The sequence below is a fragment of the Dipteris shenzhenensis genome, chromosome 8 (assembly GCF_047967505.1).
Source record: "Dipteris shenzhenensis isolate YYH24624 ecotype China chromosome 8, Dip_SZ_1.0, whole genome shotgun sequence".
Taxonomy (NCBI): domain Eukaryota; kingdom Viridiplantae; phylum Streptophyta; class Polypodiopsida; order Gleicheniales; family Dipteridaceae; genus Dipteris; species Dipteris shenzhenensis.
The window spans coordinates 53052527-53079366 of NC_141603.1; the positions used below are offsets into that span (position 1 = coordinate 53052527).

The 26840-nt window shown below is 44.8% G+C and overlaps 1 protein-coding gene across 1 annotated transcript in view; it reads right to left on the reverse strand.

The window, feature by feature from the left end:
* Window positions 1-26840, reverse strand: part of LOC147899671 (protein-tyrosine sulfotransferase-like) — an 84863-nt gene that overhangs the window by 3789 nt on the left and 54234 nt on the right. The window contains exons 6-7 of the mRNA XM_087377776.1: window positions 9018-9122; window positions 8757-8937 (exon numbers count right to left, since the gene is read on the reverse strand). Coding sequence (XP_087233902.1) covers window positions 8757-8937; window positions 9018-9122 — 286 coding nt within the window. The remainder of the gene's footprint in view (window positions 1-8756; window positions 8938-9017; window positions 9123-26840) is intronic.

The following is a 26840-nucleotide window of genomic DNA, read 5'->3' on the forward strand; positions in this document are numbered from 1 at the left end:
TAAGTCCTGTGGTCATAGTGCCAAAAGGTATAGACAAATGGAGAGTCTGTGTTGATTACAAACCTTTGAATGCAATGACAAAGAGAAACCACTATCCTCTGCCTTTTCTGGATGATATTCTTGATAGAGTGGCGGGTCATGAAATGTACAGTGACGGGCATTCAAGGTACTTCCAGATAGCCATAGCCCAAGAAGATCAAATCAACACTACCTTCATCACCCCCTGGGGCTGTTTTTGTTACAAGAAAATGCCTTTTGGAGTTACCAACAACCCCTCGCACTACCAGGAGAATTCAGATCTGATTTTATCACCTTTCTTGGATAAATTTTGTAAAGTATTTAGTGATGACATCTGTGTCTACAGTGGAAGAAGGGAGCACTGTGGCAAGCTGGATCAGGTATTTTATGAGATTGATAATAATGGTGGTCAATTAAATCCTAAGAAGACTTAGTTAGCTTGGACCAGCATTAAAATATTGGGGCATATTGTATCTGAGAATGGGATTGAGCCAGATCCAAGTAAAGTGAAAGCTTTCGTTATGCTGTCCTCTCTTGAGAATACCAAGCAGTTGCATAGCTTTCTCCAGAAGGTGAAGTATTTGTCCAGATTTATTCATATGTTATCTCAGATTTTGTATCCTCTTCAGCAAGTGGTAAAATCTAAACCTCTGAAATGGACGACGGAGAGTGAAGAGGTGTTTGAGACAGTTATTTCAAGTGTAAAGCCACCAGATTATTCCATGACTTTTTATGTGAATCCATCTAAAGGAACATATGCTATTGGTGCTATTCTTTTGCAGTAGGGAGAGGGTTCAAGATGTATGAGGCCAGTCTACTATGCCAATAGGGTAAAGAGTGAAGTAGAGAGGAAGTATTCAGCAGCTGAATTGGTCCTACCTAGCCTCTTGTATGCCTGCAGGAGATTCCGGTCTTATCTATTGTCCAGGCCTTTTATGGCTCTCACCTCATGTTCACTACTGCCTCATATGTTGAATAGTACAAACATCTCTAGGAGCATGATTAAATGGATAGCACAGTTATAGAAGTACTCTTTTACCTTCTTGGTTGAGAACTCTACCAGAGCTTCCTTGGCTGATCTCCTCACCTATAAGGAAGGACCTGTTTTAGTTGAAGATGTGGAGAAGAGCATGATTAAATGGATAGCACAGTTATAGAAGTACTCTTTTACCTTCTTGGTTGAGAACTCTACCAGAACTTCCTTGGCTGATCTCCTCACCTATAAGGAAGGACCTGTTTTAGTTGAAGATCTGGAGAAGAATGCTGACATGAATGGAGAAAAAGTACTAGAGGATGCATTTGTTTTACACTTTGATGGATCTTACAAAAAGAGTTTGAATAAAAGTACAGGAGGAATTGACATTTATGATCCTGGAGGAAAGGAGATTCCGAAAATGGGGATTCAGCTCAAAGCCAGCAGTAATAACAAAGCTGAATATGCAGCCCTCTTCGAAGGTTTGAAAGTATGCATTAGTTTGGGTATTAAGAGACTCATGATTAAGGGAGATGCTTTGTTGGCTGTGAAGCAAATTTTAGGTGTCTGGAAGGTTAAGCATGTTCATTTGAAGAGATGGATAACTACGGTGAAGAAACTGTTAAATCAATTGGATCCAGCATATTGAAAGAGGTAAAAATGTAAATGCACATGATGCTGCGCAGGAAATTACAGCAGCTTATGTTGATGTAGTAGGAGTGCAGGAGCCCTTATACAAAGGAAGGGAGACATTGGCTTGTGAGGAAAGCTTCCTGTTAACTAGTAAAGTGCCTGAAGAAATTCTGAAACAAAAAAAATGCAGATTTATTAAAAGCTGTACCTCTTATTGTCTAATAGATGATGTTCTTTACATGAAGGGGGCTCATAAGAATTCCCTGGCATGAGGAAGTTTTTCATATCTTACAAGCTAATCATGAAGGAGTATGTGGAGGACATTTTTCTTTCAAAATCTTGCTGAGGAAAATACTTACAGAAGGGTATGTGTGGTCATCCCTCCAGAGAGACATAAGACATTGGTGCAGGTCATGCCTACAGTGTCAGCAGATGAGTAAGAGGATCTTACATCCAGAACTCAGAAAATATCATGCTTGCTTATAATATTTTTGAGAAATGGGGGATAGATGCCATCAGTCCTCTGCTCATGACAGCCAAGGGAATTGTTGTGTGCTGACGACTGTGGATTACTTGACGAGATGGGCTGAAGCACGAGCAGTACAAGCTGTCAATGCGAAATCTGTATGCAAATTTGTGTATGAGGATACCTGTTGTAGATTTGGTGTGCCACTGGAGTTGGTTTTTGATAGAGGTCTAGGTTTCAGGAGTGAACTGATGGATTTATTATGTGTGGCAAGCTGAAGATTAAACACAAATATGCTAGTCCCTATTATCCCTAATGTAATGGGATGAATGAAAATTTTAATGGTGTGTGTACTAATATCATGGGAAAGATAATGAGAACATATGAGAAGGAGTGGGACCTTGCTTTGCACTAGGATTTATGGGCTTACAGAGTTGCAGTAAAAGAAGGCACCCAGTTTTCACCATTTCATCTTGTTTATGGGAAAGAAGCTTTGTTACCCTTGGAAGTAGAAATTCCTGCATTATAGATGTTAATGAAGATGAACGAGGATTCAAATTCTACTTTCTAGAACCCGTTATTAGATTTGCAGGAAGCACAACTAGACAGACAAAAGGCGGTGGAACATTATGCTTTAATTCAAGAGGAGAATCAGAAGAGAGTAAACAAGAAGTTCAAGGATAAGAAAATCGAGGAGGGTGATCTAGTTTTGAGATACACCAGTAGTCTCGATTCTACCTTCAAGAAAAAATTTGTGACCAAATGGGATGGACCTTTCGGTCCCGAAGAAATTCAAAAATTGCTCATATCAACTTGAGAATTTGGATGGTCAACAGCATAAGAATAGAGTCAATGGCTTCAGACTAAAAAAATGCTTTCATAGGATCATGAATGTGAGCAGCTGTGGACCTACTGTGATGAAACAAGACAAGTCAGAAGACCTCATGGATGAGGATATCTCTAAAGAAATGCAAATCTTATATATCCCTGTCTGCAAGACATGAATGTCTGTAGACTGGGGGATGGGGAAAATCATAGGACAAAAACTGTATCAAGTTTTTGAGCACTGTATATAGCTGTGGGTAGGCACATAGATGTACACATCTAGGGTAGGTGTGGGCTTTTGGTATTTGTGGATTTTTTTTTCACAAGCATGATGGACTGATGTATAGTTTTTTGAGACAATAAAGTATGTTTTGCAAGGACTTCATGGGAAATGATGAAATGCAATGTGGTTGTACCAAATCTCCAAAGCAAGGGTATCCAGTGTGTGGTCAAGTGACAATGTTTTTGGGGTCATGTAAAATCATGTCATGAAGGGTTATTTTTATTTTTATTTTCCCAAGTCAATGTGGTCTTGCATGTTACGGGAATTTGATATGTTCTAGTGCCCATGTCAAGTGGCTTTTCATGTGGGTGTATGGGGGTGCATGCAAGCTTTAATGTGCATACTAATGTGTGTGGGAATTGTGTGACTAAAGGTCAAAAATGTGCATTTAATGTGCCTTGGGGGGTATTTGCATTTTTTTATGGGAGAGTGGTAAATTCCACGTGATGACGTGGAATGGAAATTTTGGAAAGGAACATGTGCATGCAAGGCGGCCACGTGATGGATAAAGGGGAGTTTTCTAGACAGTAAGCTGGAGCTACGTGGGATGGCAGCAGGGAGTTGATTGTGTTGACGCTGGAAGGATGCTACATTACTCTTGACGAGAGGCTCGTAGGTGATAGCAGAGGTCGTCAAAGAGAGGCTGAAGCATTCCCTTGCTTGAAGAGGTGACAAATGGAGCTTGTCTATGAGAGGCCGTTGTTCTTTGATCGTCGTTGAGAGGGAAGATGCTTGCTGCAGATCAGTGCGACACTGCTTTTCTAAATGAATTGTGGGAGGATGCTATTGATCGTTGATGTTGTTGCGTCAGTTTGTATCCTGTCACGTTGAGTCTAGCATAGTTCTTTTTTGACAGATTATATTGCACAGGGGTGCTCATTGTTAGTACACAGGCTGGTATTGGTTCATGAGCATGAACGAGACTGTTAATGGCTGTGTATATGCATGGATAAGCTGATTCACACACACTGAACGAGGCACTTCTGTTTTGGAGAAAACCCTGCATAGACTACATGTGACCTGTTTTGTGGAGCTCTGAATTTGGTTCGTGGTTGGGATCTTGGGCAGATAGCGATTACTGCGAGCTATATATTTGTGGCTATACATGGTTGATAGTGAAGAGGGTTTTTTTTGGCAGTCGTGCAAATTTGAAGATCGTCAATGACCTATACATCCTGAGTCGTGGATTTTTTATTTTGTCCATTTTGTGGGGGGGTTTGTCTCGTTTTTGTGTGCTCTGGATGTCTGCTCTAGAACCTGGTTCATAAGCTCATCATCTATGAGCCCACATTGTTACTGATCCCTATGAAGTCTCAGTTATCTGACGTGGTAAAGTACATAATTGCCTGGCTGTCTTTTATTTTTTTTCCCTTATCACCGTGATTCTGCTTCTAGATCCGGATAGAAGCGTCACATCGTCCGCAGTTCACAGAAAGATGTGGCCGAAGGAAGGAGAAGAGAGGTGGCAGATCATGGAGTGGAGAAGAGAGATCAAGGAAGGAGAGAAGAGGGCAGCCTTCAAAGGAGGAGGAGGTAGAGTAGCTTCATTGGCCTCCCTCACCTCAACCTCTTGGAAGGGAAAGGGAAAGAGAGAGCAGGGCTAGGAACATGGCTTTGATACCACATGAAATATCATAGTGGTAGGGAGAGAAGCAAGCTAACACTAGGAATGGAAAGGAAAGACAACAAGCATAATGGAAATGAAATGGAAAGAAAATGAAAGCAACGGACAAGTACTCACATGATACCAAAGAGCTTGATGTTGACTAATGTAATAGACAATAGACAAGTACAACACTATATAGTGTGCCACTAGACTCTAAAAAGTCACAATGTCTATGGGATATCTCCCAATATGACACGTGGCATGTCTAAGACTCACTAGACTATAAAACCACACCTAGACCACCTAGAACACTCATTTTAGACTCACTTTGGCTTCATATTCCAACACCCCTCCACGCAAGGATCCTCCAGAGCAGCTACAGCCAGGAGAGGTACTTTTTTCAGAGTTTGGAGAGGATCTCCTTTCTTTTCTGAGTCTCCTTCAGGGTTGAGGTGGCACTTTCAGCCTCCACCTTGTATTTTTGTTAGCTGTTTTTGAGCTGTTTGTGTTTCTCATGCATGGCATGATGTACTCCCGCATTAGAGCTTGCTCTTGCGGATTTCATTCATACTTAATGAAGTAATATTTTTGGAAAAAAAAGGATGAGTTACAACTATTGCCAAATAGGCTCAAAGAAGGAAAAACTACTGCTCCTTCCTATAGTGGAACATGGAGAGATCTGAACTGCACCTCTGTCCCTCTTCCCTGTGCTACTGGGCAAGGCAATTCTTACCTGGTTGGGGCTAGACCTACTGCTAGGTGAGGCTACAGCTGAGGAGGTCTAGGTTCTAGGACAAGCTATTGGGTGACTAGTTCTGTGGCCAGATCTTCCATAAACAAGTCTAACCGGTCACATCAACATGCTAAGTGACAAGGCTGACATGGCTTGCTAATGCCACATCAGTGATAGCCTTTGTTGACTACATTGCCGTGCTTGCAACTGTACTGGCCCCTACAATGCTGCATCAACTTGCTATTGCTTTGCAGCTCTACTGCTGCCCTTGCATAGGCCACATGCATAAACTGTTGTCCAATCGCTGCTGCTATGGGTTGCTTCTCGCTATGGGTTGCTTCTCGCTAGGCAGCCATGCAATGGCTATAGATGCACACGACAGTATGCTTGATTGTGGAGGACTCAAATCCTAGAGCATAGATTATGCTAAAGATTTTGAGTGGCGAGAAGCTTCAATCAAGAGTGGAGACACATTGGCCACCTAGCAAGGCTTTTCCTTGCTTTCACAAGCCACACCACTATAGAAAAGGAGGACAGCCAACCTCACTAGCCGACCAAACATAGGACCCAGCTCTACACGCAACATGACCCTCACATGACTTTGCACCCAGCCCTGCCTCTATGGCTAGGGTTTGGACACATGCTCAAGGTTGAAAGAATGTGACCAACAATGCTAGCAAGAGGGCTTGGAAATGATGGAAACCAAGAACTTGAAGGATACTAACCCCCTAGTAGACCACTGCTAGGAAAACAATAGCATAGAGAAGAGTAGCATAGCCCTTTGCGACCCACAAAGCAAGAGCTCCAGTCACCATCAGCCCTACAACACACTCCAGCTTGGACTGTCAGTCCCCTTCCCCCCCCCCCTAATGGATGGCAAACCAATATGAGTAGCCCTGGGTAGAGCTGCATTTGGGTCGGCCAAATGAGGGGAGTACTCGTTCTATTCTTCACATGCTAGGTGGACACAACAAGGAAACACAATGGCAGCTAATTCTTCTAGGCCATGCGGTCTAAATGATATCGATATGCTTAAGGCCTTGAAGACCTTATTTGCAGGGTGGAAATGCTCAAGGTAGTGCGGACTCATCCCCCTTATTCCATAGTTCTAGGAGCTGGTTCTAGGATTAGCACTCCACTTCACCGTGCATTCTAAGAGACCATGCCTCAAGCACATGCCCCCCTCCCTTTCTCAAGGCTAGGAAAGCCAAGATCCCAAACACAGGAACAAATGAAACATTTGACACTGGTGATCACCCCTACAATATCTTAGCCAAATTCTGAGACTTCACTATAGCCTCTCCTCACCGATTGTATTCATGACACTCAAACAAGGATCGTTTAAGAGTGTAGCATTCTCGACAATCATCTTTGCCATTTGGGAGGCCATTCCTTCATCTTGACGCGGATGACATCCCCTTGTGGTTGTCATTCGGGAGTTTGAGGAGACCTAGAGATTCGAATAACATGAGGAGATTGAGATTCTCAACATGACGAATCAGAGGCACCTTGGCATTGTAAGTGGCACTCCAAGAATTTGCTTATTAGAGGCCACACATAGGAGGCCGCCTTCTTGAAACACTCGATTTGTCAAGGGTTTTCCCCAACCCACTTCCTATTCCTACTTGTGGACATGGCCTTGAGATACTTTTTAAAATTGCAAAGGATAGGATTATTCAAGATATGCCCCTTGATGCAACAGAATGAGAAGCTAGTAGACTCCAAATTTGCACATGACACAACCTTGTAGAGGGATCAAATGACACAACCTTGAAGAGGGTCGAATTCATCTTGGATCATTACTGCATGGGTTCAAGTGCTTAGATCGATTGGGAAGTCATTAGGCTTCTTTGCAGACATAGAGATCTCCCTCACTTAATGAGAAAACCTTGGATTTTCATTAGATCCCTAGGGGATAGAGGGCATGCTACTTGGCATGCCAAGTCTCAATCAAAGAAGGGGCAATGCTGGGCCAAGAGAGTTTTGCCGAAAGTTTCTATACTAGAGCTCTACCAAGCCTTCTCTTTGGTACTATGAGGGAATTATCATCGAAATCGAGAGAGAAAGAGAGAGAGACACAGAGAGAGAGAGAGAGAGAGAGAGAGAGAGAGAGAGAGGCAGAAGCTTGAAGTAGGTTAGGGGATAAGTAGTCAAATCAATACATGACAACAAACGAGTGGAGGCAGCACTTTATAGCCCAAAAGTTCTCTAGAAAATTTCTCGTGGATCCAATGGAAAAAACTATCTAGTATGTACTATGCATGGATCAATACTCTCCACCTAACAAGAATGTGCATCTTGCTGCTATGGTGTCTGTCCACAAGGTAAAATATTTATCTCTCTCTTTGGGTAAAGGTTAAAATAATAATGTTCAAAAGACAGACAAGAGTTCAAGTCTTACCTCCAATGAAGTGGGCACAATACAGTCTAACAAATGGATACTTGGGGGACAATGACCCAAAGTATCAAATTATCTCTTCAAACACCTGCAATTTAGATACTTCTTGTAAGAAATTGGTTAGATAATTTTGTAGCAAGCGAGGTCTTACTAGACCATGTTGGTGCTTTCATGGAGAATGCATGGGACACCTAATTGATTGGTTCGTAACTCGATGGCAGGTTTTGATGGCAAGTGCATGACCTAGAGCCCCAAGGCCTTGGTTCTAAATTCTTCACCAATATTTGTGGGGAATCCCAAGATGCAAAGCAAAAATTTATCTCAAGCTTCATCTACACCAATCTGATGAGGTACACTTACTTATTAGGGGATAACATTGTTTCTTCTTCTTCATTAGTGAACTCCCCAAGGTCCATGCTAGAAGGCATGTGCTTGAGTAAGCACATAATGCCTGATGTCACATGTTTACTTTAATAATAAATCAAGCAGCAACAGAACATTGGTAAATGGAAACGTACAGAGCTAGACCCAAAAAGGAGGAGCGCAATTCTTATCACTCAGTTCTAGGAAATGAAAAGGCTCTCAATATTTATCGACACTTCTATGAAGCAATACCATAGTCTATAAGCCTCCATTGATTCGTCACTTGAGCATAGAATCATAATTTCCGATATACACAAACAGGGGATAGCCAAAGACCCTTTATTTTTTTAGCTAATTTCTCTTTTTAATTTGTCGTTATGTATATGATTTTGTGTTTTACAGTGCATATGTAGTGTGAAGGAGCCACGAACATGATCAGAGAAATACTTAGTCCTTACCTTTGCCCAAGACTTGTTGGACAAAAGATGATTCAGCTGCAGTTTCCTCTCTTTCTTTAGTCTCATTGTTCAAAGGTTTTCCCAGTGGAAGTACTTGGCTACCTATCAAATGTGCAAACAAGATAGCAGTATCTTTGTGCTTCTCTGTGAGGCCCACATATATCATTTTATCAAGTCTCCGCTGTCATAATCAATCAGTGTCAATGAGGAATGCAATAATGAGTACTCTTCAACAATATGACAGTTATTCAGCAAGCTCACCTTTGCAACATTTAGGACATGATGGCCAAGATCTGGATAATCAATTACACACCTCCTCAAGACTCCAGCTCTTTCAAAGTAGGAGTTGTTTGTAAGCCCAGCCAACTAAAACAGACCATCAACACACATACAAAGGGTTTCATAATCTATAACTTCCCAGGCTTCAATTTACATGATACATTACCTTCAATATTTAAAACAAACTTATGATTCACTAGCATAGAGTGGTAAGCTTGTTAAACAATTTTTTTAAACGTCAATTTAATGCATGCTTAGGAAGCATGCATTGCACATATAATATATTTAGTTATTTGTGCATGTGTGCATGGACACACCCACGTGCGTGTGGATCTCAAGACTCCAGCTCTTTCAAAGTAGGAGTTGTTTGTGAGCCCAGCCAACTAAAACAGACCATCAACACACATACAAAGGGTTTCATAAATCCATAACTTCCTAGGCTTCAATTTACACGATACATTACCTTCAATATTTAAAACAAACTTATGATTCACTAGCATAGAGTGGTAAGCTTGTTAAACAATTTTTTTAAAACAAACTTATGATTCACTAGCATAGAGTGGTAAGCTTGTTAACAATTTTTTTAAATGTCAGTTTAATGCATGCTTAGGAAGCATGCATTGCACATATAATATATTTAGTTATTTGTGCATGTGTGCATGGACACACCCACGTGCGTGTGAATCTCTCTCTCTTGTGTATGTGTGTGTGTGTGTGTGTATGTGAGGATGATTGTCCTCAGGGTTCGCTTCTTTTTGCAAGCAGGACTTCATCCTAGGCAATATGGGTTTGTCCCCAGAAGGCAGATCACTGACAATATCTCCAATGCTTTGCTTGTGATTGAGTATGCCCAAATATTCCAAACAAGATGTTCTCATTCTGCAAGTAGACATTGCGAAAGCATTTGATACTGTCCATTGGGATTTTATTTCTCAGACTATGCATAAATTGGGATTTGGCCCTCGGCTGGTCCATATCATCTACTGGCTCTATTCTCATGCCACAGCGCAGTGCTTGCTTGGTGGTGGGTTGTCAAGAACCTGGACTATGACCCGCTCAGTGAGACAGGGATGCCCTCTTAGTTCCTTACTGTATGCCATTGCTACCCATCCGTTACTGTTGCATATGGACCATCTTGCACATACAGGACAGCTTAATGGCTTGCAAATTCCAGGGGCACAGTCATTTCTTGCACAGGCATATGCTGATGATTCATACTTTATGCCCAGGAATTCTCAAAGTGACCTCTCTCATTTGATGCATACACTGAATGACTTTGGCATAGCTGCTGGACTGCATATATCAATTTTCAGAAATCAAAACTTCTAGCTTTGAAAGAAGCTGACTGGCATGCACTTCTCTGGCCAGGCCACATTATCTCTTCCCATACTATTGTGAGGCATCTAGGCTACCCCATTGGCTGGAATATTACCCCGCCACAACAGCTCAAATGGGTGCTTCAAAAGATCAACAAGAAGCTGGAATACTGGCATTTGTCCACGTGGCCTCTACATGTTCGACTTCGGATAGTACAGTCCATCATTATGGCATATGTGCAATTTTATTTGCCTCTTCTTCCCTGGTCTTTTAAGCATTTGGCTTCCTATATGTCCCAGGCTATGGAGATATTTTGGAAAAGCAAATCTCATAAAAAGGCTTTGCGACTCCTACCTATGCAGTCCATTTGTTCACCCAAGACTCATGGGGGGCTGAATATTCTCAATCTCCAGGTTCATATGTTGGCAAGAAAGAGCACTATGATTGCTGATTTTTTTCAGCAAAAACAGCCATGGGCTATTATGTTAGTAGCTATGTGTGGAAACATGACGTCCCATGCATATGGGCATTGGATTACAGATCACTGGGAAGCAATCATGACCACATTTTAGGGGAAAATTCCTGGTTGCCCTGTTTCTACTGCTTTTATTCATGATTGGAAGAGAATTCTCTCTTATGCTAAATGGACAGGTGCTTCCTCTCATCATGGTAATTCTTTTCACTTGGAAAGCATCCATTGGAGCAAGGTGTTTGAATCGCCTCTCGCTTTACAGGCACCTATTAAAGCATACAATCTTATGAAATTGGGCATAAGATTTGTTGGCGATGTTGTGGATCAACAAGGTTGTCTGCTTTCATTTCCACAAGCTTGTAGGACATTCTCCTTGGGTCTGCATCATAGGTCCATTTAACGAATACTTTCAACTATGTTGCAGCCATTTGTTCCGGTTCCTCCACTGTTTGTACAGGACAGATTACTGGACTGGAATTTGACTTCCACACCTCCTGCTTCCCATATGCTTTCAATGCATAATTTGGCCTCCTCGAAGGTCTACAGATTTCTTCTTCCACCGCCATAGATTGACAAGCATGCCAACACTCTTTGGAATTTGGATAGGCCTTTATCTTGGTGGCAATCACGACTCATGAAAATCTAGAAAGCCAAATTGCCATTGAAACAGAGGCTTTTCTTTTGGAGATGTATAGTGGGAGCTTTTTCTATTGGGGTGAAATTGGCAGCACGCCGCATTGCTTCCCCTTCCTGCCCCCGTTGCTCTCATCACCGCGAGACAGTTCCTCATCTATTATGGTCTTGCCCGCACTCTCGCCTATTGATCAATCATGTTTCTCATTTGCTGCGGCTTCGTTTTCCCTCTATCAGATTTGGGAAACTCTTCTGGATGTTTGGATGCCTCTCATCTCAGATGTCTCCATTCCTCCTTTTCTTTCACTGGACTCGCTTTTGGGTACTATGGACCATTTGGACACAGAGATTGCATTTTAGGATGGGTCAACAGTTTCCTCAGGCATATATTTTCTTCAGAATGTCCCTCAAGCAATCCTTATATGATAGTTTTGCTGCAAGGGACTTAGCTGCTACTAGCCTTGAAGTGTTTTCTAACTATTTTTGAGTTCTTCGATTGGGCTCTCCTTTGGAGTCTAATGTCATGTACATTGATTTCATGTTAATATAGTAATGTGCTTTCACCAAAAAAAGTGTCTTCGATGCATGGCCCCTTCTGAAACGGTGCCTCATTTGTTTTGGATGTGCTCCAGCACTAAGACCATCATATGCAAAATTTCCATGTTGCTTCGCCTTCGTTTCCCTAACTCTCCTTTTGGGAAACATTTTTGGCTCTTTGGCAGACTTCCTACAACCTTGGTCCATTACTCTTTATTTTTGTACTGGGTCAGATATTGGGCTTTTTGGACCATATGGCAGGATCACAACATGAGATATTTTGGGAATCCGTTCTTGCAATCTTATGAATATTTCAGACTCTCCCTACGGCAATCTATCTATGATGCTTGCCATCAAGGTGGCTGCTTGGTTGTCAGAGGGTGGCCATGCCTTTCCCATTCACGTGGTCTCTCTAGCATACGGGATACAGGGCCTGTGCATTCACAGCATTGAGTTTCATGAGGCGACCCCTCCCACTAGCCATCGACCTCTTCCTTCGTCAGAGGACAGCGTGTGGGAGACAGTAGCCAGCATGACAGCATGGAACATTTGGGTTGCTCGCTGCAGCTGGGTTATGGGCCAACACCATGTTCCATCGTCGGCCACCTTGGTAGCCATCTGGCAGGACATCATCTTCACGCTTCGCACCATTTGGGAGCGAGGCTCTCTAGGTTCTTGAGCTACCGTCACACGATGGGAACGTTTCTGCAAGGCTTGGCCTGCAGGTGTTTTCTACAACATCACCCCGAGAGGGATTAGATGGTTGTATAGTCCGCCACCCTGGCTGTTAGCCCCTGTTACAAAGAATTCCTAGGGAGTGAGCTGGGATCTTTGGCAGCAGGAGTGTCTTTCTGACAGCCAGCATTTAATTTTTCGTTGATTTTCATGGTTGGCACCTTTATGGTATTTGACAACTTGTATGATCTTTTTTTACAAGCATCAATAGAAGTTCTTTTCTCTTGGAAAAAAAAGAAAAAGTAATGCACTAAGAGGGCATCCCTGTCTCTCTGAATGATATAAAGTCCACTGATAAAAAATATCTCCATACAAAATACAGGCTACTTTACTGTCAATGTACAGCCAATAAATAGCATGCTGTAATCTATTCCCAAATTTTAAGGATTACATGGTTTGCGAGATAAAATCCCATTGTACATTATGAAAAGCTTTGGCGATGTCTACTTGCAACAAGAGGACATCCTATTGACTAAACTTTGCATATTCTATCCCAACATAGGCATTGGCAATATTTTTGGTGTGATATGTATGTGAGGTATGAAGCCATATTGGGTAGGATGTAGACCATCATGTAGAAAATCCTTTCTTCTATCAACCACCATTTTGACAACCACCTTATAAATGACTGGCATGAGTGTAATAGGCTGCCAATCAACAAATGATTCACAAATATGCTTTTTGGAGATCAGGTTATAACTAGCCCTTTCTTCCAAACAATTTAACATTTGCTGTTTCTGCCAGGCATTATTAATCATATGCAATCAGACATGTTTAAGGGCATCCCAATATTCTAGGGACAAATTCACTGTAAGACCATCCCAAACCAGGGGCTTCCATTTGCCACATGATTTTAAAGCATCAAAGAGCTCCCTTTCTTTGAAAGGTGCTTTAAGCTGCAGAGCCTGGGAAGGAGTAATAATGGTAGAGACATGCTGTAATAACTTTCGTCTTGCCAATATAACCTCCTGTGAATGGGACTCCGGATTCCCAAATTGTGTGGCAAAGTGATTGACACAAGCCTGAGCAAAGGTTGCTTGTGAGGAAGTCCAACAACCATCGGATGTCAAAAGTCTGAGCCTGTCTTTTATAATGTCAACTTTTGAAGAACTCTTTACAGGAGTAACCTTTATCCAAAAGAGCCTTTTGCCTGGCTTTAGTTTCTCATTGGACAATTTTCCCGTGGTCAGTCCTTTGTAATATATGCTTAGCTTGACATAAGCACGCAAGCTCTGGCTAAGTAACAAGGCCACACACACTTTTTTTTTTGGTAATACTCATTATTACTGTGTGAAGACTGGTCAGAATTAAGTGTTCCGGCAGATGAGCTGCTGCTCCTCCCCATGAGCTACTGCCCCCCCCTCTCCCTCTCTCGGCCAGCCCCCTCTCCCTCTCCCTCTCTCAGCCAGCCCCCTCTCCCTCTCCCTCTCCCTCGCTGCCCCCCCTCTCCCCCCCTCTCCCCCCCTCGCTGCTCCTCTTCTCCCTCCCCTCTTGCCAGCCCCCTCTCCCTCCTCCCTCACCCTCACCCTCCCTCTCCCCATCCTCCTCCCCGCCCTCCCTCTCCCCCCCCGCTGCCCCCTCTCTCTCCCTCCCTGCTGCCCCTACTTCTCCCTCCCCGCCCTACCTCTCCCCCACCCGTCAGCTCCCCCGCCCCCCTTCTCCTCCCCCGTCCCCTCCCCCGTCATCCCTCTCCCCCCCCCCCCGCTGCCCCTTCTCCTCCGCCCTCCCTCTTCCCCGCCAGCCCCCCCGCCCCCTTCTCCTCCCCCGCCCCCCTCCCTCGCCCTCCCTCTCCCCCCCCCGCTGCTCTCCCCCTCCCCCCTCCCCGCTGCCCCCTTCTCCTCTGCCCTCCCTCTCCCCCGCCAGCCCCCCCACCCCCTTCTCCTCCCCTGCCCCCCTCCCTCCCCCTCCCTCTCCCCCCCCCGCTGCTCTCCCCCCCAAGGAGACCCCCCCCCAAAAAAAAAAAAAAAAAAGAGTTTTTGTTTTTATTTTTATTTTTTAAAACCTCCTCCCTCTCCCTCCCCCCCCCCTTCCTTCCTAACTCAGCTCCCCACGCCTCCCCCTTAGCCTACCTCCGTCTCCCCCTTCAGTCTATCCTCTCCTTCCCTTCCCCTCTCTCCTACCCTCTCTTTCTCCTTCTTCCTGCGCCTGCATTCAGGGCGTCCTGGGCAGTAGTTTCACAGACGGAGGTTTTTCAGTGTTGGAATCGGCCTTTTCACATCGATTGGCAAATGGATCCCCATTCAGCCAATCTCCGTCCACCTCCACCAGCCGCGAGAACCGTCATTTTTTCAGAAGACGAGTTGCAGCAGCTCAAGAAAGATGTGGAATTAGAGGGCTCCACATCACTTTTCGCCCGCATCTTTGGGTCACACCCTTCCAGATGACAGGCTAGAGACTGGATGCTGGCGGCATTACCAGGAGACCTCGCTCCACACCCCAGGGATATTCGACTTTTGGGACGTCTTCCAAGTGGTTTTCGACTCCCACGAGTCCACAGCCTTTGTTCTCAAAGCTAATCCCCTGGCTTTGGGTTCGAGGAGGATCTTTCTTTTACCCTACACCTTGGGCTTTGATCCGGTCGAGGAGGACAAGCAGGTGACATCACTGTTCATTAGATTTCCTGGTCTTCCTCAAGTCTACCATCGACTGCTTGCCACTATCGGAGCCACATTCGGAGTGGTCACTGAGATCCCCTTCCTTCCTAGCATGCCTTCTTCCTCGGCAGAGGCAGTCAGTGCAGACAGGGTGCCTCGTGTTAGGGTCATCGTCTCTGAGCCTAACATCTCAGATGACCACATTATGCTTCAACGTCCAGACGGCTCTCTCTTTCGACGGAGTGTCAAGATTTCAGGTAGACAGGACCAGTGTAGGATTTGCAGGACTTTTGGGCACTTTGCTGGACACTGCCCAAGGAAGAGAAAAAGACCCAAGAGGCCTTCTGGTGTGGCTCCTTCACGTGCTACCACGACTGCACCTCCCCAGCACCCTGTACCACGCACTCCAAGACCACCAAGAGCAACAGGGCGCCCTGCTTCGCACACCCCAGGACCACCAGGGGCAGCAGGGCGCGGGCGCCCAATGCCCACAACACACCCAGTACCACGCTGGAGAGCTATCAAAGCGGCTCCCTTACCTCAGGAGGAGACTTTTGATCCTGTTCAGACAGACGCCTTCCAGACTCCACAGGTGGATGTTGCTGCAGCCCCAGACACTACAGTTCCACATCAGGAGGGGCCTTTAGATCCACTAGCCCCAGTCACTTTGGTTTCTGACCCCTTGGTTTCTGACCACAAGGGGGCTACAGGTACTTCTTCCCCGCAGACTGTTTCCGCCACGATCAGGACAACCGAGAAAGTGCAGGCACAGATGAGGGCTCCTGATTCCTCTTCACCCCAGCCACAGGCCTCCTCAACCCCGAGCTCCAGTTCTGCTAATAGAGGCCTAGCAGGTCCTTCTCCTCCATCTTCCACAAGTGCAGGTCTTCTTCGCACTCTTCGGCTAGACTTGCTTATCAGGAATTCTTTTTCGGCACTGGCAGATTCGGCGACTTTCATGAATGATGAGGAGTTTGTGCCCTCCACCTTAGGGGTCCCGGTCATTGGGATTCCTTCTGCAGGGCCTCCCTTTCAACAGGTGTGGGGATCCTTTCACCTGTTGAGTTTCCTGCCCTTAGCTGGAGTGTTTCGGCCCAGGGGAAGCTGGTCTCCTCTACTAGGTCGGGTAAGCCTTTCCATCTAGCATCCTCCCCTCGATGAGGATAGTCAGCTGGAACATACAGGGCCTAGGCGGAGTTCCACACAGTTGCCGTAGGCAGCTAATCCGGAACGAGCTTCATCCATGCGTCACTGGAGGTGCTATTGATATCCTTTTTATCCAGGAACACAAGTTGGATGCCAGTGATTGCTCTAAGTCTGGCAAACTGCTTTCAGGACATACCTTCTGGTCGCCTACTATGGGCACAAGGGGAGGTACGTGCATTTCGATCTCTCTTTCTATTCTCCCCTTGATTGCTGGTCATGGTATTACCTCCCCTTCTAGAGCTCAATGGATCATTATTTTGATTGGAGGGCGTAAGATTGGTCTTCTCAATCTTTATGCTCCCAACAACAGAGGGGAGCGGATCTCCTTTTGGAAGGAGTTACTCTCTTGGGCCCCCATTGCAGATTCTTGGATCATTGGTGGCGACTTCAACATGATTGAGTCGCCTTTAGACAAAACGGGAGGCAGACAGGGTGGAATTCATTCTTTGGAGAGGGCAGCCTGGGATGCCTTCCTCTTTCAAGTCAGTGGCAGGGACACTTGGTTGGATGATGCCTTTCATATTATGCCACAGTCACTCCTGCACTCTTGGTCGAACAGGAGAATACACATGCCCATTCATGCACGGATTGACAGATTTTATGTAGACGATTGGGCACTTGATAGAGGAGGATCTGTATGCATTTCTACTAGGGTTTCCACCTCATATCATTTTCCATTGGTGTTGCAGATTCTTGAGCCTCATCAGAGAGGACGCTCTGCAAGTGTCAGGATTCCTGATGCTTTTTATGTAGAGGAGAGCCTCACGGAGGATATTTTATAGATTTGGGTTTCTCACATACAGAGTGGATCTGTCCACTCATCTCAGGTAGCTACAGCCTTATCCAGAATTAGTGACTATTATCATACAGTCGCTGATTGCAGGAGACGTGAGATTCTCATATGTGAGATTGGTATACGCCAGCAGTTAGCGTCCCTTCAAAGGAAAGAGTAGAAGAGGTACACAGATGCTTGGATTCAGGAGCGCCTTGCTGCAGCAAGGGCTCATTTGCAGACATTGTTGGATCAGAGAGCAGAATATGCCTTTCATGCACGCGAATCCTTTTGGATTCAGATGGGTGGTAGGGTCAACAAACACTTTTTCTCTACTCATGGGCCCAGACACAGTAGAGATAGTGTTTCGCAGTTTGTTGACTCAGACGGGGTGTTACAGTCAGATCTTCATGCTGTCATGCGTGTAGCTTCAGATTTTTTTGCATCCCTTCTTACTGTAGATCCAGGCACACAGGCCATTGATGATGCTAGAGAGGTTATTTGGCAGTGTATCCCTGTATTGGTGAAGGATGAGATGTATGTTTCTCTGGATGCATCTTTCACCAATGCAGAATTCAAGACTGCATTACTTGCCCTTCACAAGGGCAAGTGCCCAGGTTCAGATGGACTTACGCCCTCCTTTTTTATTACTTTTTTGGAGCAGATTGGTGATCACATTACATCAGCCCTGCAAGGCGTGTGGGACTCTGGTGAGATGCCAGACTCGCTTACAGATGGTCTCATTCATCTCATCCGAAAAGGGGGTAATAGGAATCTTGTGTCTCAATGGAGACCCATCACTCTATTGGGCACTTTTTACAAGATTTTCGCGAGAGCCATTAGTCTACGGCTACAGGTTTTTCTTCCAGATTTGATTCATGACACGCAGACAGGGTTTGTGCGTGGCAGAAGTATTTTTGATAATATTTTCTCATTTTGGGACGCCTCAGAATGGGCCATGCAGAGCCGCCAGAGATTGGCCATTCTACTCTTGGACTTTGAGAAAGCTTATGACAGAGTAGACTTGGGATTTTTTAGAGGGTACTCTATCTCGCTTTGGTTTTTCAGATGCATGGATTAGAGGAGTATCCTCTCTCTATAGATCAGCCCATAGCCAGTTGCTCATTGGGGGGGTAAGAGGGGACAGGTTTCAGATTTCCAGATCCGTCCGCCAGGGATGTCCTCTTGCCCCGTTTCTTTTTCTGTTTGTGGCGGAAGCTATGAGTATCTACATTAGATCTCAAGCTGATATTTATGGGCTGAGGCTTCCTATCCGCCGGGAAGAAGAGCTCCTGTATAGTGAGTTTGCAGATGACACGGCTGTTTTTTTGGATGCCTCCCCCACGACACTCACTTCCTTCCGGACAGCCTTGGATTTGTTTTGCACGGCTGCAGGTGCACACATTAATTGGCATAAATCCAATGGTTTTTGGATTTGCGATGATGACACCCCGGATTGGGTAATGATATTGGTTTTAATTGGGTACAGAGGGGTGTCTCCGTCAGATCTTTGGGCTCTCAGGTTGGAGTGGGCATCTCTCCATCACAATAGTTTGCTCCGGTGTTGGAGAGCATTAAAAAAAAGCTCATTTTTGGGAGCTCAGCCAAACTTGACTTGGCATCCAGAGTGGTGGTGGTTAACCAGGTTCTTCTAGCCACAGCTTGGTTTGTATGCTCTTGTATGTGCCACTCTAGGGATTGTATCACTCAGCTCAAGAGGACCGTACATAATTTTTTATGGAGTGGTCTAGATGGCACAACTGATGTTACAGCCAGGGTGGCTTGGGAGACCTTGATTCTTCCTACAAGAGAAGGGGGTTTGAATATGATCGACCCAGATGTACAGTGCAGAGCTTTACTCTGCAAGTTCGTTTTGAGGGCAAGAGCCTTGGAAGGATTTTTTTATCAGATGCATACAGTCTCGCACGCCCACTTCAGGAAAGGATTGGTCACATAGTACTAGATGGGTTTTCACCACAGCCCACCTCAGGTCTCCCTCTTCCCCTCTTATGGTTGCTATCCTGAAAGCATGGGCCAGCTTCAGGAGTACTCTTCGCACGATTCCTCCATCCACCCGTGAAGAGATTGAAAGGCAGCCTATCATGTGGAATGACAGGATTTTGGATGAGCTTGGCAGACCACTTGGAGCTTCTGCTTACATGCACTGGCCAAGATGGGAGAGGGGCCTGCATCTATAGTGGGAGCATGGAAAGCCTTCAGGAAGCTTCCTGTAGACCAACAGGCCCAGATGGTTCTTAATCTCAGAGGGAGTGCAGGGAGAGTCCAACAGATTGATGCAGCCTTGCCCTTGGATTGGGTGGACACAGATGACATGCCTATTACTTGCTCCACCTGGATGGGGGCTTTTTCCAGATTGGGAGTTCCTTTACAGTCTTGACCCACATGAGGATGCCTTAGTATTTGATGTTTCTTCGGGGGGGCAGGCTGTCCAGATCCACATACGATATCTTGTTGGAGGTACCGTTGCGGCCAGTCAGGATAGTGGGCTTCATGGAGCATGGCTCTCTTTCACAGTGGTACTTGGATCCTGACCCGCTTCTCCTCGCCCTTCACTCATGGAGGCTGTGGCTCTATGGAGGTGTCCCAATTAAGTTTTTGCAGTGGGACCCTGGGGAATGGGAATGGATAGATGAAGGGCATCGAGAGAAGGGCATCCCCTTCTTTCGTTACACGGTCAGTAATGCCAAGAAATTCCGGCTCAGCTGTAGGGGTTGGAGGCCCACCAAAGCTCATCATTGGGAGAACTTTCAGATTTCTGCTGACTTGCAGAAATTTTTTTGGCAGAGACTTTGGAAATCCCACCGGAATAGAAAAATCACTCTCTTCTTTTGGCTTTCTATTCATGGTGGGATAGCAGTAAACCATTGGAGGTCCAAGTTCGGAGCTGACCGTTCTTGCCCTCGCTGCCTTTTTGCTTTGGAGACAATACAGCACTGCCTTTGGGATTGCAGACAGGCGAGAATCATATGGAAGGGGATTGCAAGACTTTTCAGCACTTTTGTTCGCCTACCTTTCTATATGACCTGGGGATCAGTGGCTTGGCTTACTCTTTCAGGGCCCCATGTATTTTTTGAGAGACTTGATTCCTCTTGGGCTCTTCATATCCGATGACACCTTGTGGAGTCATGCTCTCTAGAGGATGTTCCGGCCACTCTTTTCAGGGCTGCTCACTCCTCGGTCAACTCTCCATGGGAGATCCTAGCTAGCATTGCAGCATGGCACATTTGGAGAGCCAGATGCACTGAGGCTTTGGAGGGTTCTCAGGTTCACCCTTCTCAGATCAGTACTTGGACAGATACGATACACACTCTGATGGCCATTTGGGCGACCATGCAGGGATTCGAGAAGCCTCCTCCAGGAGAGTTACTTTTCTCAGAGATTGGAGAGACTCTCCCTTCTTTGCTGAGACTTCTACAGGGTTGGGATGGCATTTTCAGCCTTAGCCTTGGTTTCTTTCTACCTCATTCCTCTGAGGTGTTTTTTATTACATGCTTAGCATGGTGTATTTCCGCACAGAGCTTGCTCTAGCGGGTTTCTTTCTTACTTAATAGAAGTCTCTTTTTTGGAAAAAAAAAATATATATTACTATGTGGAAAACCTCAAAATGAGGTAAAAACCTACCATGAAGTACAAAAGAAGAACAAGAGCAATACTTGTCGAGAAGAGAGAGGAGGTAGAGATAACATGAACCCAAAAAGAAAAAGGAGGAAAATTTGTTATTACACGCCACCAGATGGTGACATAAAGACAATATCTTCCAATGTGATTCCATGTTTGTCTATAAAATGCGATTTCTTTTTTTACCCTTGTGATTCTTCTTGACATAAGGAAGAAGACGGAAGCATTGTATCACTGGATCAAAGACTTGTTGCAGCATAGGATGCATATTCTCAAGTGAAAAATGCTTTAAGTTGGTGAGAAGGTACCTGAGTATCTCGTTCACTCATATGCTCATTTTGTTCCACAATACCATCATCAACTGTATCCAAAGGAGAGAGATCCACGTGTAGCTCAGTAAACTGCGACTCAGTTAAACTCGAGAGTTGATTTTGTCTATTCCCATAACCGCTATCGACCAAGCTCATTGCATGGAGGCTGTCATAATTCGCCCCATGAAAAAGAGCCAAATACCATGTTTTTGCGCTTGAGAGATACTTTTGAGGACGGAATCAGAAGGCAGAACCCGACACAACGATCCACTTCCTTTTGCAGCTGTACATGCCTCTGTGGATACCTCGTGGGAGATACTGGCGAGCATAGCAGCCTGGCATATTTGGAGAGCTAGATGCACAGAGGCATTGGAGGAAACTCAGGTTCATCCCTTGCACACATTGGCTAGTATCTGGATAGACACCATACATACTTTGATGGCCGTATGGACGAGTATGCAGAGAGACTCCCGTGCAGCCTCAACTAGGAGGGCATCGTTCTTCAAGGAATGGAAGGATTCCCCTTTCTTCTCTGAGACTCTTACAAGGTTGAGGTGGCACTTTCAGCCTCAGCCTTGGTTGTTTTCCACCTCATTTTGAGGGGTTTATTTATCCTCATGGTTTCATGATGTATTCCGCTTTGAGCTTGCTCTCGCGGGTTATTTCTCTTACTTAATAGCAGTCTCTTTCTCGAAAAAAAAAAAAAAAAGGCCCCAATATTGAACCCATGTGAAGAAAAGATGAAAGTACGGCCTCGGTGGATAAATACCAAATATCAAGAAGAGCTTGCCAAAGGAAGTAGTAAGGAATCTGTAGAGATGCTGCTGTAAAGAAAACACACACTTTTTTTTTTTGGTAAAATGAATTTTGCATTGAGAAAGTAGTATTTACATTCATAGCTGTCCAAGAGTAGGACAGCTACTACTCATAACTAAAAGCAGTAACAAAAAACTTACAACTGGGTCTGAGGAAGATCTCCAAAGGAATGAGCATCTTATAGAGATCGAAACAGAGAAGCTCGAAAATATCAGAAGGCAGTCACACTGAAGAGTGTTCATACAGTCAAATGGTATAGAAAAGCTAAACAGAGAGAAAGTAGGATCACCAAAGACTTTACAATTCCTATATGTCCATAAAGTCCATAGTGCCCAGTAGCGAACCCAAACGAAGAAAAGATGAAACTCCGGTCTGGATGGATGAAACCCAAATAGCTAGAAGAACTTCCCACACACCTTTTTTTTTTTGGTGAAATCATTGATTGATTATATTATATGAGTAGCAACCTCAAAAAAAGGTGCTACAATTACATCAACTGAAAATTTCAGTATATGCCAAAAAGACCTCATGATCTATGCACCAGGTCTACAAGCAATCAAAAGAAAGATTGCTGCAGAGAACGCCTAAAAAAGCCAAACAGAGAAAAAGTAGGATCACCAAAGACTTTACAACTCCTATATGTCCATAAAGTCCATAGTGCCTAGTAGCGAACCCAAACGAAGAAAAGATGAAACCCCGGTCTGGATGGATGAAGCCCAAATAGCCAGAAGAACTTCCCAAACGGAACAGATGGAAAAAGTGCAGGAGCAATGTGTCGATGAGCTAATAGTTGTCCAGATGGAAACACTCCCAAAAGAACTCGCCAAAAGAAGACCTGTTGCCAAAACGGTACTTTATAGGCCCAAAGTTGTTGTAATCTTTTTATCCACCACTTGGCTAGGCAATGCATTCGCCAAACAGAATCACCTCTATCTGAAACCCAAGGTTGAGGCAAAAGGATTTTATACAATGCAGGTACAGTAATCTGAGATAGCCTCAAAGGACAAGAAGAGGACCCTGGAGAAGTCAAAGTCCAAATTTCCAGTCGAACCTGGAGTTCCAAAGGAGGAATCGGAACAAAGGGCGAAAGCATAGAAGTAATTTGTCACCACAAAGGACGATAATGAGAGACCACAATCCATATGTAGTGGCTGCTAGAGAAAAGGGGAGCACAGTACCAGCATCATCTATAAATCAGCAACCGAGGCGATGCCTTTAAACGAGACAAAGTAGGAACGTCGAGATTCCTGTAAAGCCAAGGGAGGCCTAAAGACTTTCGACCAGTGAATGCTTTCAGCTCTCAAAGAATTCCCAAGCAAAGATTGCTGTCCATTCCATTATAGATGAGAAAGAACATGCTTCCAGTCAAGAAGCAAGCGGGAGACAAAAGGGCATCCAGGCAAAGTGCCATCAGTGCAGCCAAAAAAGAAATCCCAGTGATCGAGTTACCAATGACCAAACGCAAAAATACTGATATGAGTGACCAGAGTCTTAATCATAAGAGCCCAAGGCTGATTACCTTGCAGAAATTGCAGCAACATTTTTCCCCTGTGGGCAAGAATATGCACATGAATATCCGTGATGTTCAATCCACCATGCATCTTGGGAGAACACATGTGATGCATCGAAAGCAGCGTGAGACTTTTTCAGCCTTGTTTGGATCGCCAGAAGAGTTCCATAACTACAGACATGAAAGATGTAAGATCTGCCTTAGTGAACATGATCAATGGCAAGTAAACTTGAATATATGCCACAAGGATGGACTGCACTATTCGAAGACGAACATGCAAAGGCCAGGTTGCCACTTTCCAATACTCAAGCTTTTTCCAAAGCTTAGCCAAAACCCAATCAGTTTGTTGTCGGTGAGTAAGTTCCCACCCCAAAGGGTAACCAAGATGACGAACAAACTGAGTGGGTGGAATGATATCCCCGGGCCATAATAGACTATGCCAGTCTTTGGAATGCAAAGGGAGCAGCTTAGACTTCTGAAAATTAACATGAAGACCAGCTGCCAAACCATAAATAGAGAGGGCCTACATCAAGGCACCAAGATCATGGGGCGTATTCTTCGGGGTAAAGAAAGAATCATCAGCATAAGCTTGAGCAACCATGCTGCGATTAGCATCCAATTCCAAGCCATGAAGTGATCCTGTAGCCACAAGATGATCAATATATTGCAGCATAGGATGAGTAGCAATGGCATACAGTAAAGCACTGAGAGGGCATCCCTGGCAGACCGAACAACGAAGAGTCCACTCATCAGAGATATCCCTAGAGATAATGCAAGCCGCATTGCTATCTCTGTAAAGCTAGTAAATAACCCGCTGCATTTTTTGTCCAAACCCCAAAGCTCGCATAGTTTGCGAGATGAAATCCCATTGAACTGTGTCAAAGGCTTTTGCAATACCTACCTACAAGAGTAGAACATCCTGCTGCATGTATTTGGCATATTCAATCCCAATATAAGCATTGGCAATGTTATCTGTGATATGGCGATGTGGAACAAAGCCATATTGGGAGGGATTCAACCCATCATGCAAATAACCTTTAATCCGATCAACCACCATTTTGACAATGATCTTGTAAATGACTGGCATGAGTGTGATCAGAACTTCCCACACACACCTCACATACACACTTTTTTGTGAAGAAATCTTTTATTGCTGTAAAATAATTACATTCATAGTTACTTCGAAACTGAAGTAACTATTACTCAACTAAAGATCTCAGTATAAGCTGTATACATATCCTGATCAATCAAACGAGTCTGAACACAATCATAAAATGATTGCTGCAGAGATCGTTTGAAAAAGATAAAGGATGAAAAAAGGGGATCACCAAAGACTCTATGATTTCTGTCCATCCATAAAGTCCATAGTGCCCAGTAGCGTACCCATATAAAAAATAAATCAAAACCCTGTCTCAGTGGATGAAAACCAAACAACCAGAAAAGCTTGCCAAAAGTAGCAGTAGGAAATCTTGCTCGAAGCCTCTGTCGGATGAGAGCGATGAAGGTGCAAGTATGTGGACAAAACCAAAAAATGTGTAGCACAGATTCAGTGGGGTGTAAGCATCTGTGACAAACAGCCAGAGCAATATGTCTGTGTGCAAGTAGCTGGCCAGATGGAAAAATGCCAAGCAGGGCTCGCCAAAGAAAAAGCTGTTGTCGAAGAGGGACGTTGTAATGCCAAAGGAGACGCAGCCTTTTGCTCCACCACTTTAGTGGGCGATCCATATGCCAAACAGTATTTGCTCTGCCAGAAATCCAAGGCGGAAGTAATAGCACTTTATACAGTGATGGCACTGTAATATGTGAGAACTTCAAGGGACGGGCTGAAGAGTAAGAAGAGCGTAAAGTCCAATCCTCAAGCCTGTTTTGAAGTTCCATGCGAGGTACTGGCAAAAACGGTTGAAGCATTGCTGAAATCCGATGCCAGAGAGGATGATAATGAGCTCCCAAACCGTATTTGCTGGCAGCCATGGAAAAGGATAAAAGTGTGCCATCATCCTGAAGTACATCTGCCACAAAAGTGATGCCTTTGAAGGAGAGAAAGTAAGAACATCTTGGTTCTTGAATGGCCAAAGAAGGGTGGAATACTTTAGACCAATAAATATTCTCAGCCCTCAAGGAGTTTCCCGACAAAGAGTCTCGGCCATGCCATTCCAAGTGAAATGAGATATGTTTCCAATCAAGAAGCAGGCGAGAAACGAAAGGGCAGCCTCTGATCTTGCCTTGGATAAAGCCAAATATGAAATCCCATGGAGTGGGCTGCCAATGCCCAAATGCAGAAGTATGAATATGTAATAAGAGAGAGCGGATCATTAAAGCCCACAGCTGATCTCCTTGCATAGAGAAACATGTTGTAACAGCAAATTTCGTGCAACCAAAGCTTGCTGTGAGGGAGGAACTGCAGAACCAAATTGCTGAGAAAAATGTTGCACACAAACAGAAGCAAGTTGTGACCTCGAGGTGGTCCATGATCCATCAAGCATAAGCACCCTGCAAATTTCTATTTTTAATCTTCTCTGATGCAAGCTTTTGAAAAATTCTTAGGAAGAGCAGCCTTTATCTGTAAAGGCTCTTTGTCTGGCTCTAGTCTCCCATTTGACTAGTTTTCTATGATCATTCAGTTGGAGACAATGTCTGGCCTGACATAGTGTTGTTTGCTCATGCAGGGACAACGAACGAAGATGGCTGAGTTCAATGAGGTCCTGACAAGTAAGTTTGGCCTAAGCAATAGTTTCCCTCAGAGTCTTCGTGTAAGACTTGCCGTAACTTCTTATCACAACTTGCATTTTGGAAACAAAAGAATCCCAAGCATCATCAATAACCATGGCCTTGAACACAGCATGTTGCAAGTAGTTATTGTTCACGATCAAATGGCGCCTTTGTGGCAATCTATCATCTGGCATATCGGGGGGAGGGGGGACTAACGGGGGGGGACGTAGGCCGGGGGGATCAGGAGGGAGTGGGGGGTGGCCCCGATGGAGGGTCTACCGAGACCTGCTCAACGATGGCTCTAGGCTCCTGTTGAAAAGGGACCTGGGCGCTCTGCTCTGCTGGCGCATGTGGCTCAGTCGGGAGATCGAAGGTCTCCTCCTCTTGCTCCATAGGGGCAACCTCTGCCAGCTTCTCTTGAAGTTGGAGGATCATTGATCGGGCTCTCTCGCGCTCTCTGATCCTAGCCCGATACATGCGATGCTTGAGGGCTGCCTTGTTGGGCTTCTTGTGCTCAACCTTGGTCCAAGTCCCCTGAGAGGGCTCGACCCAAG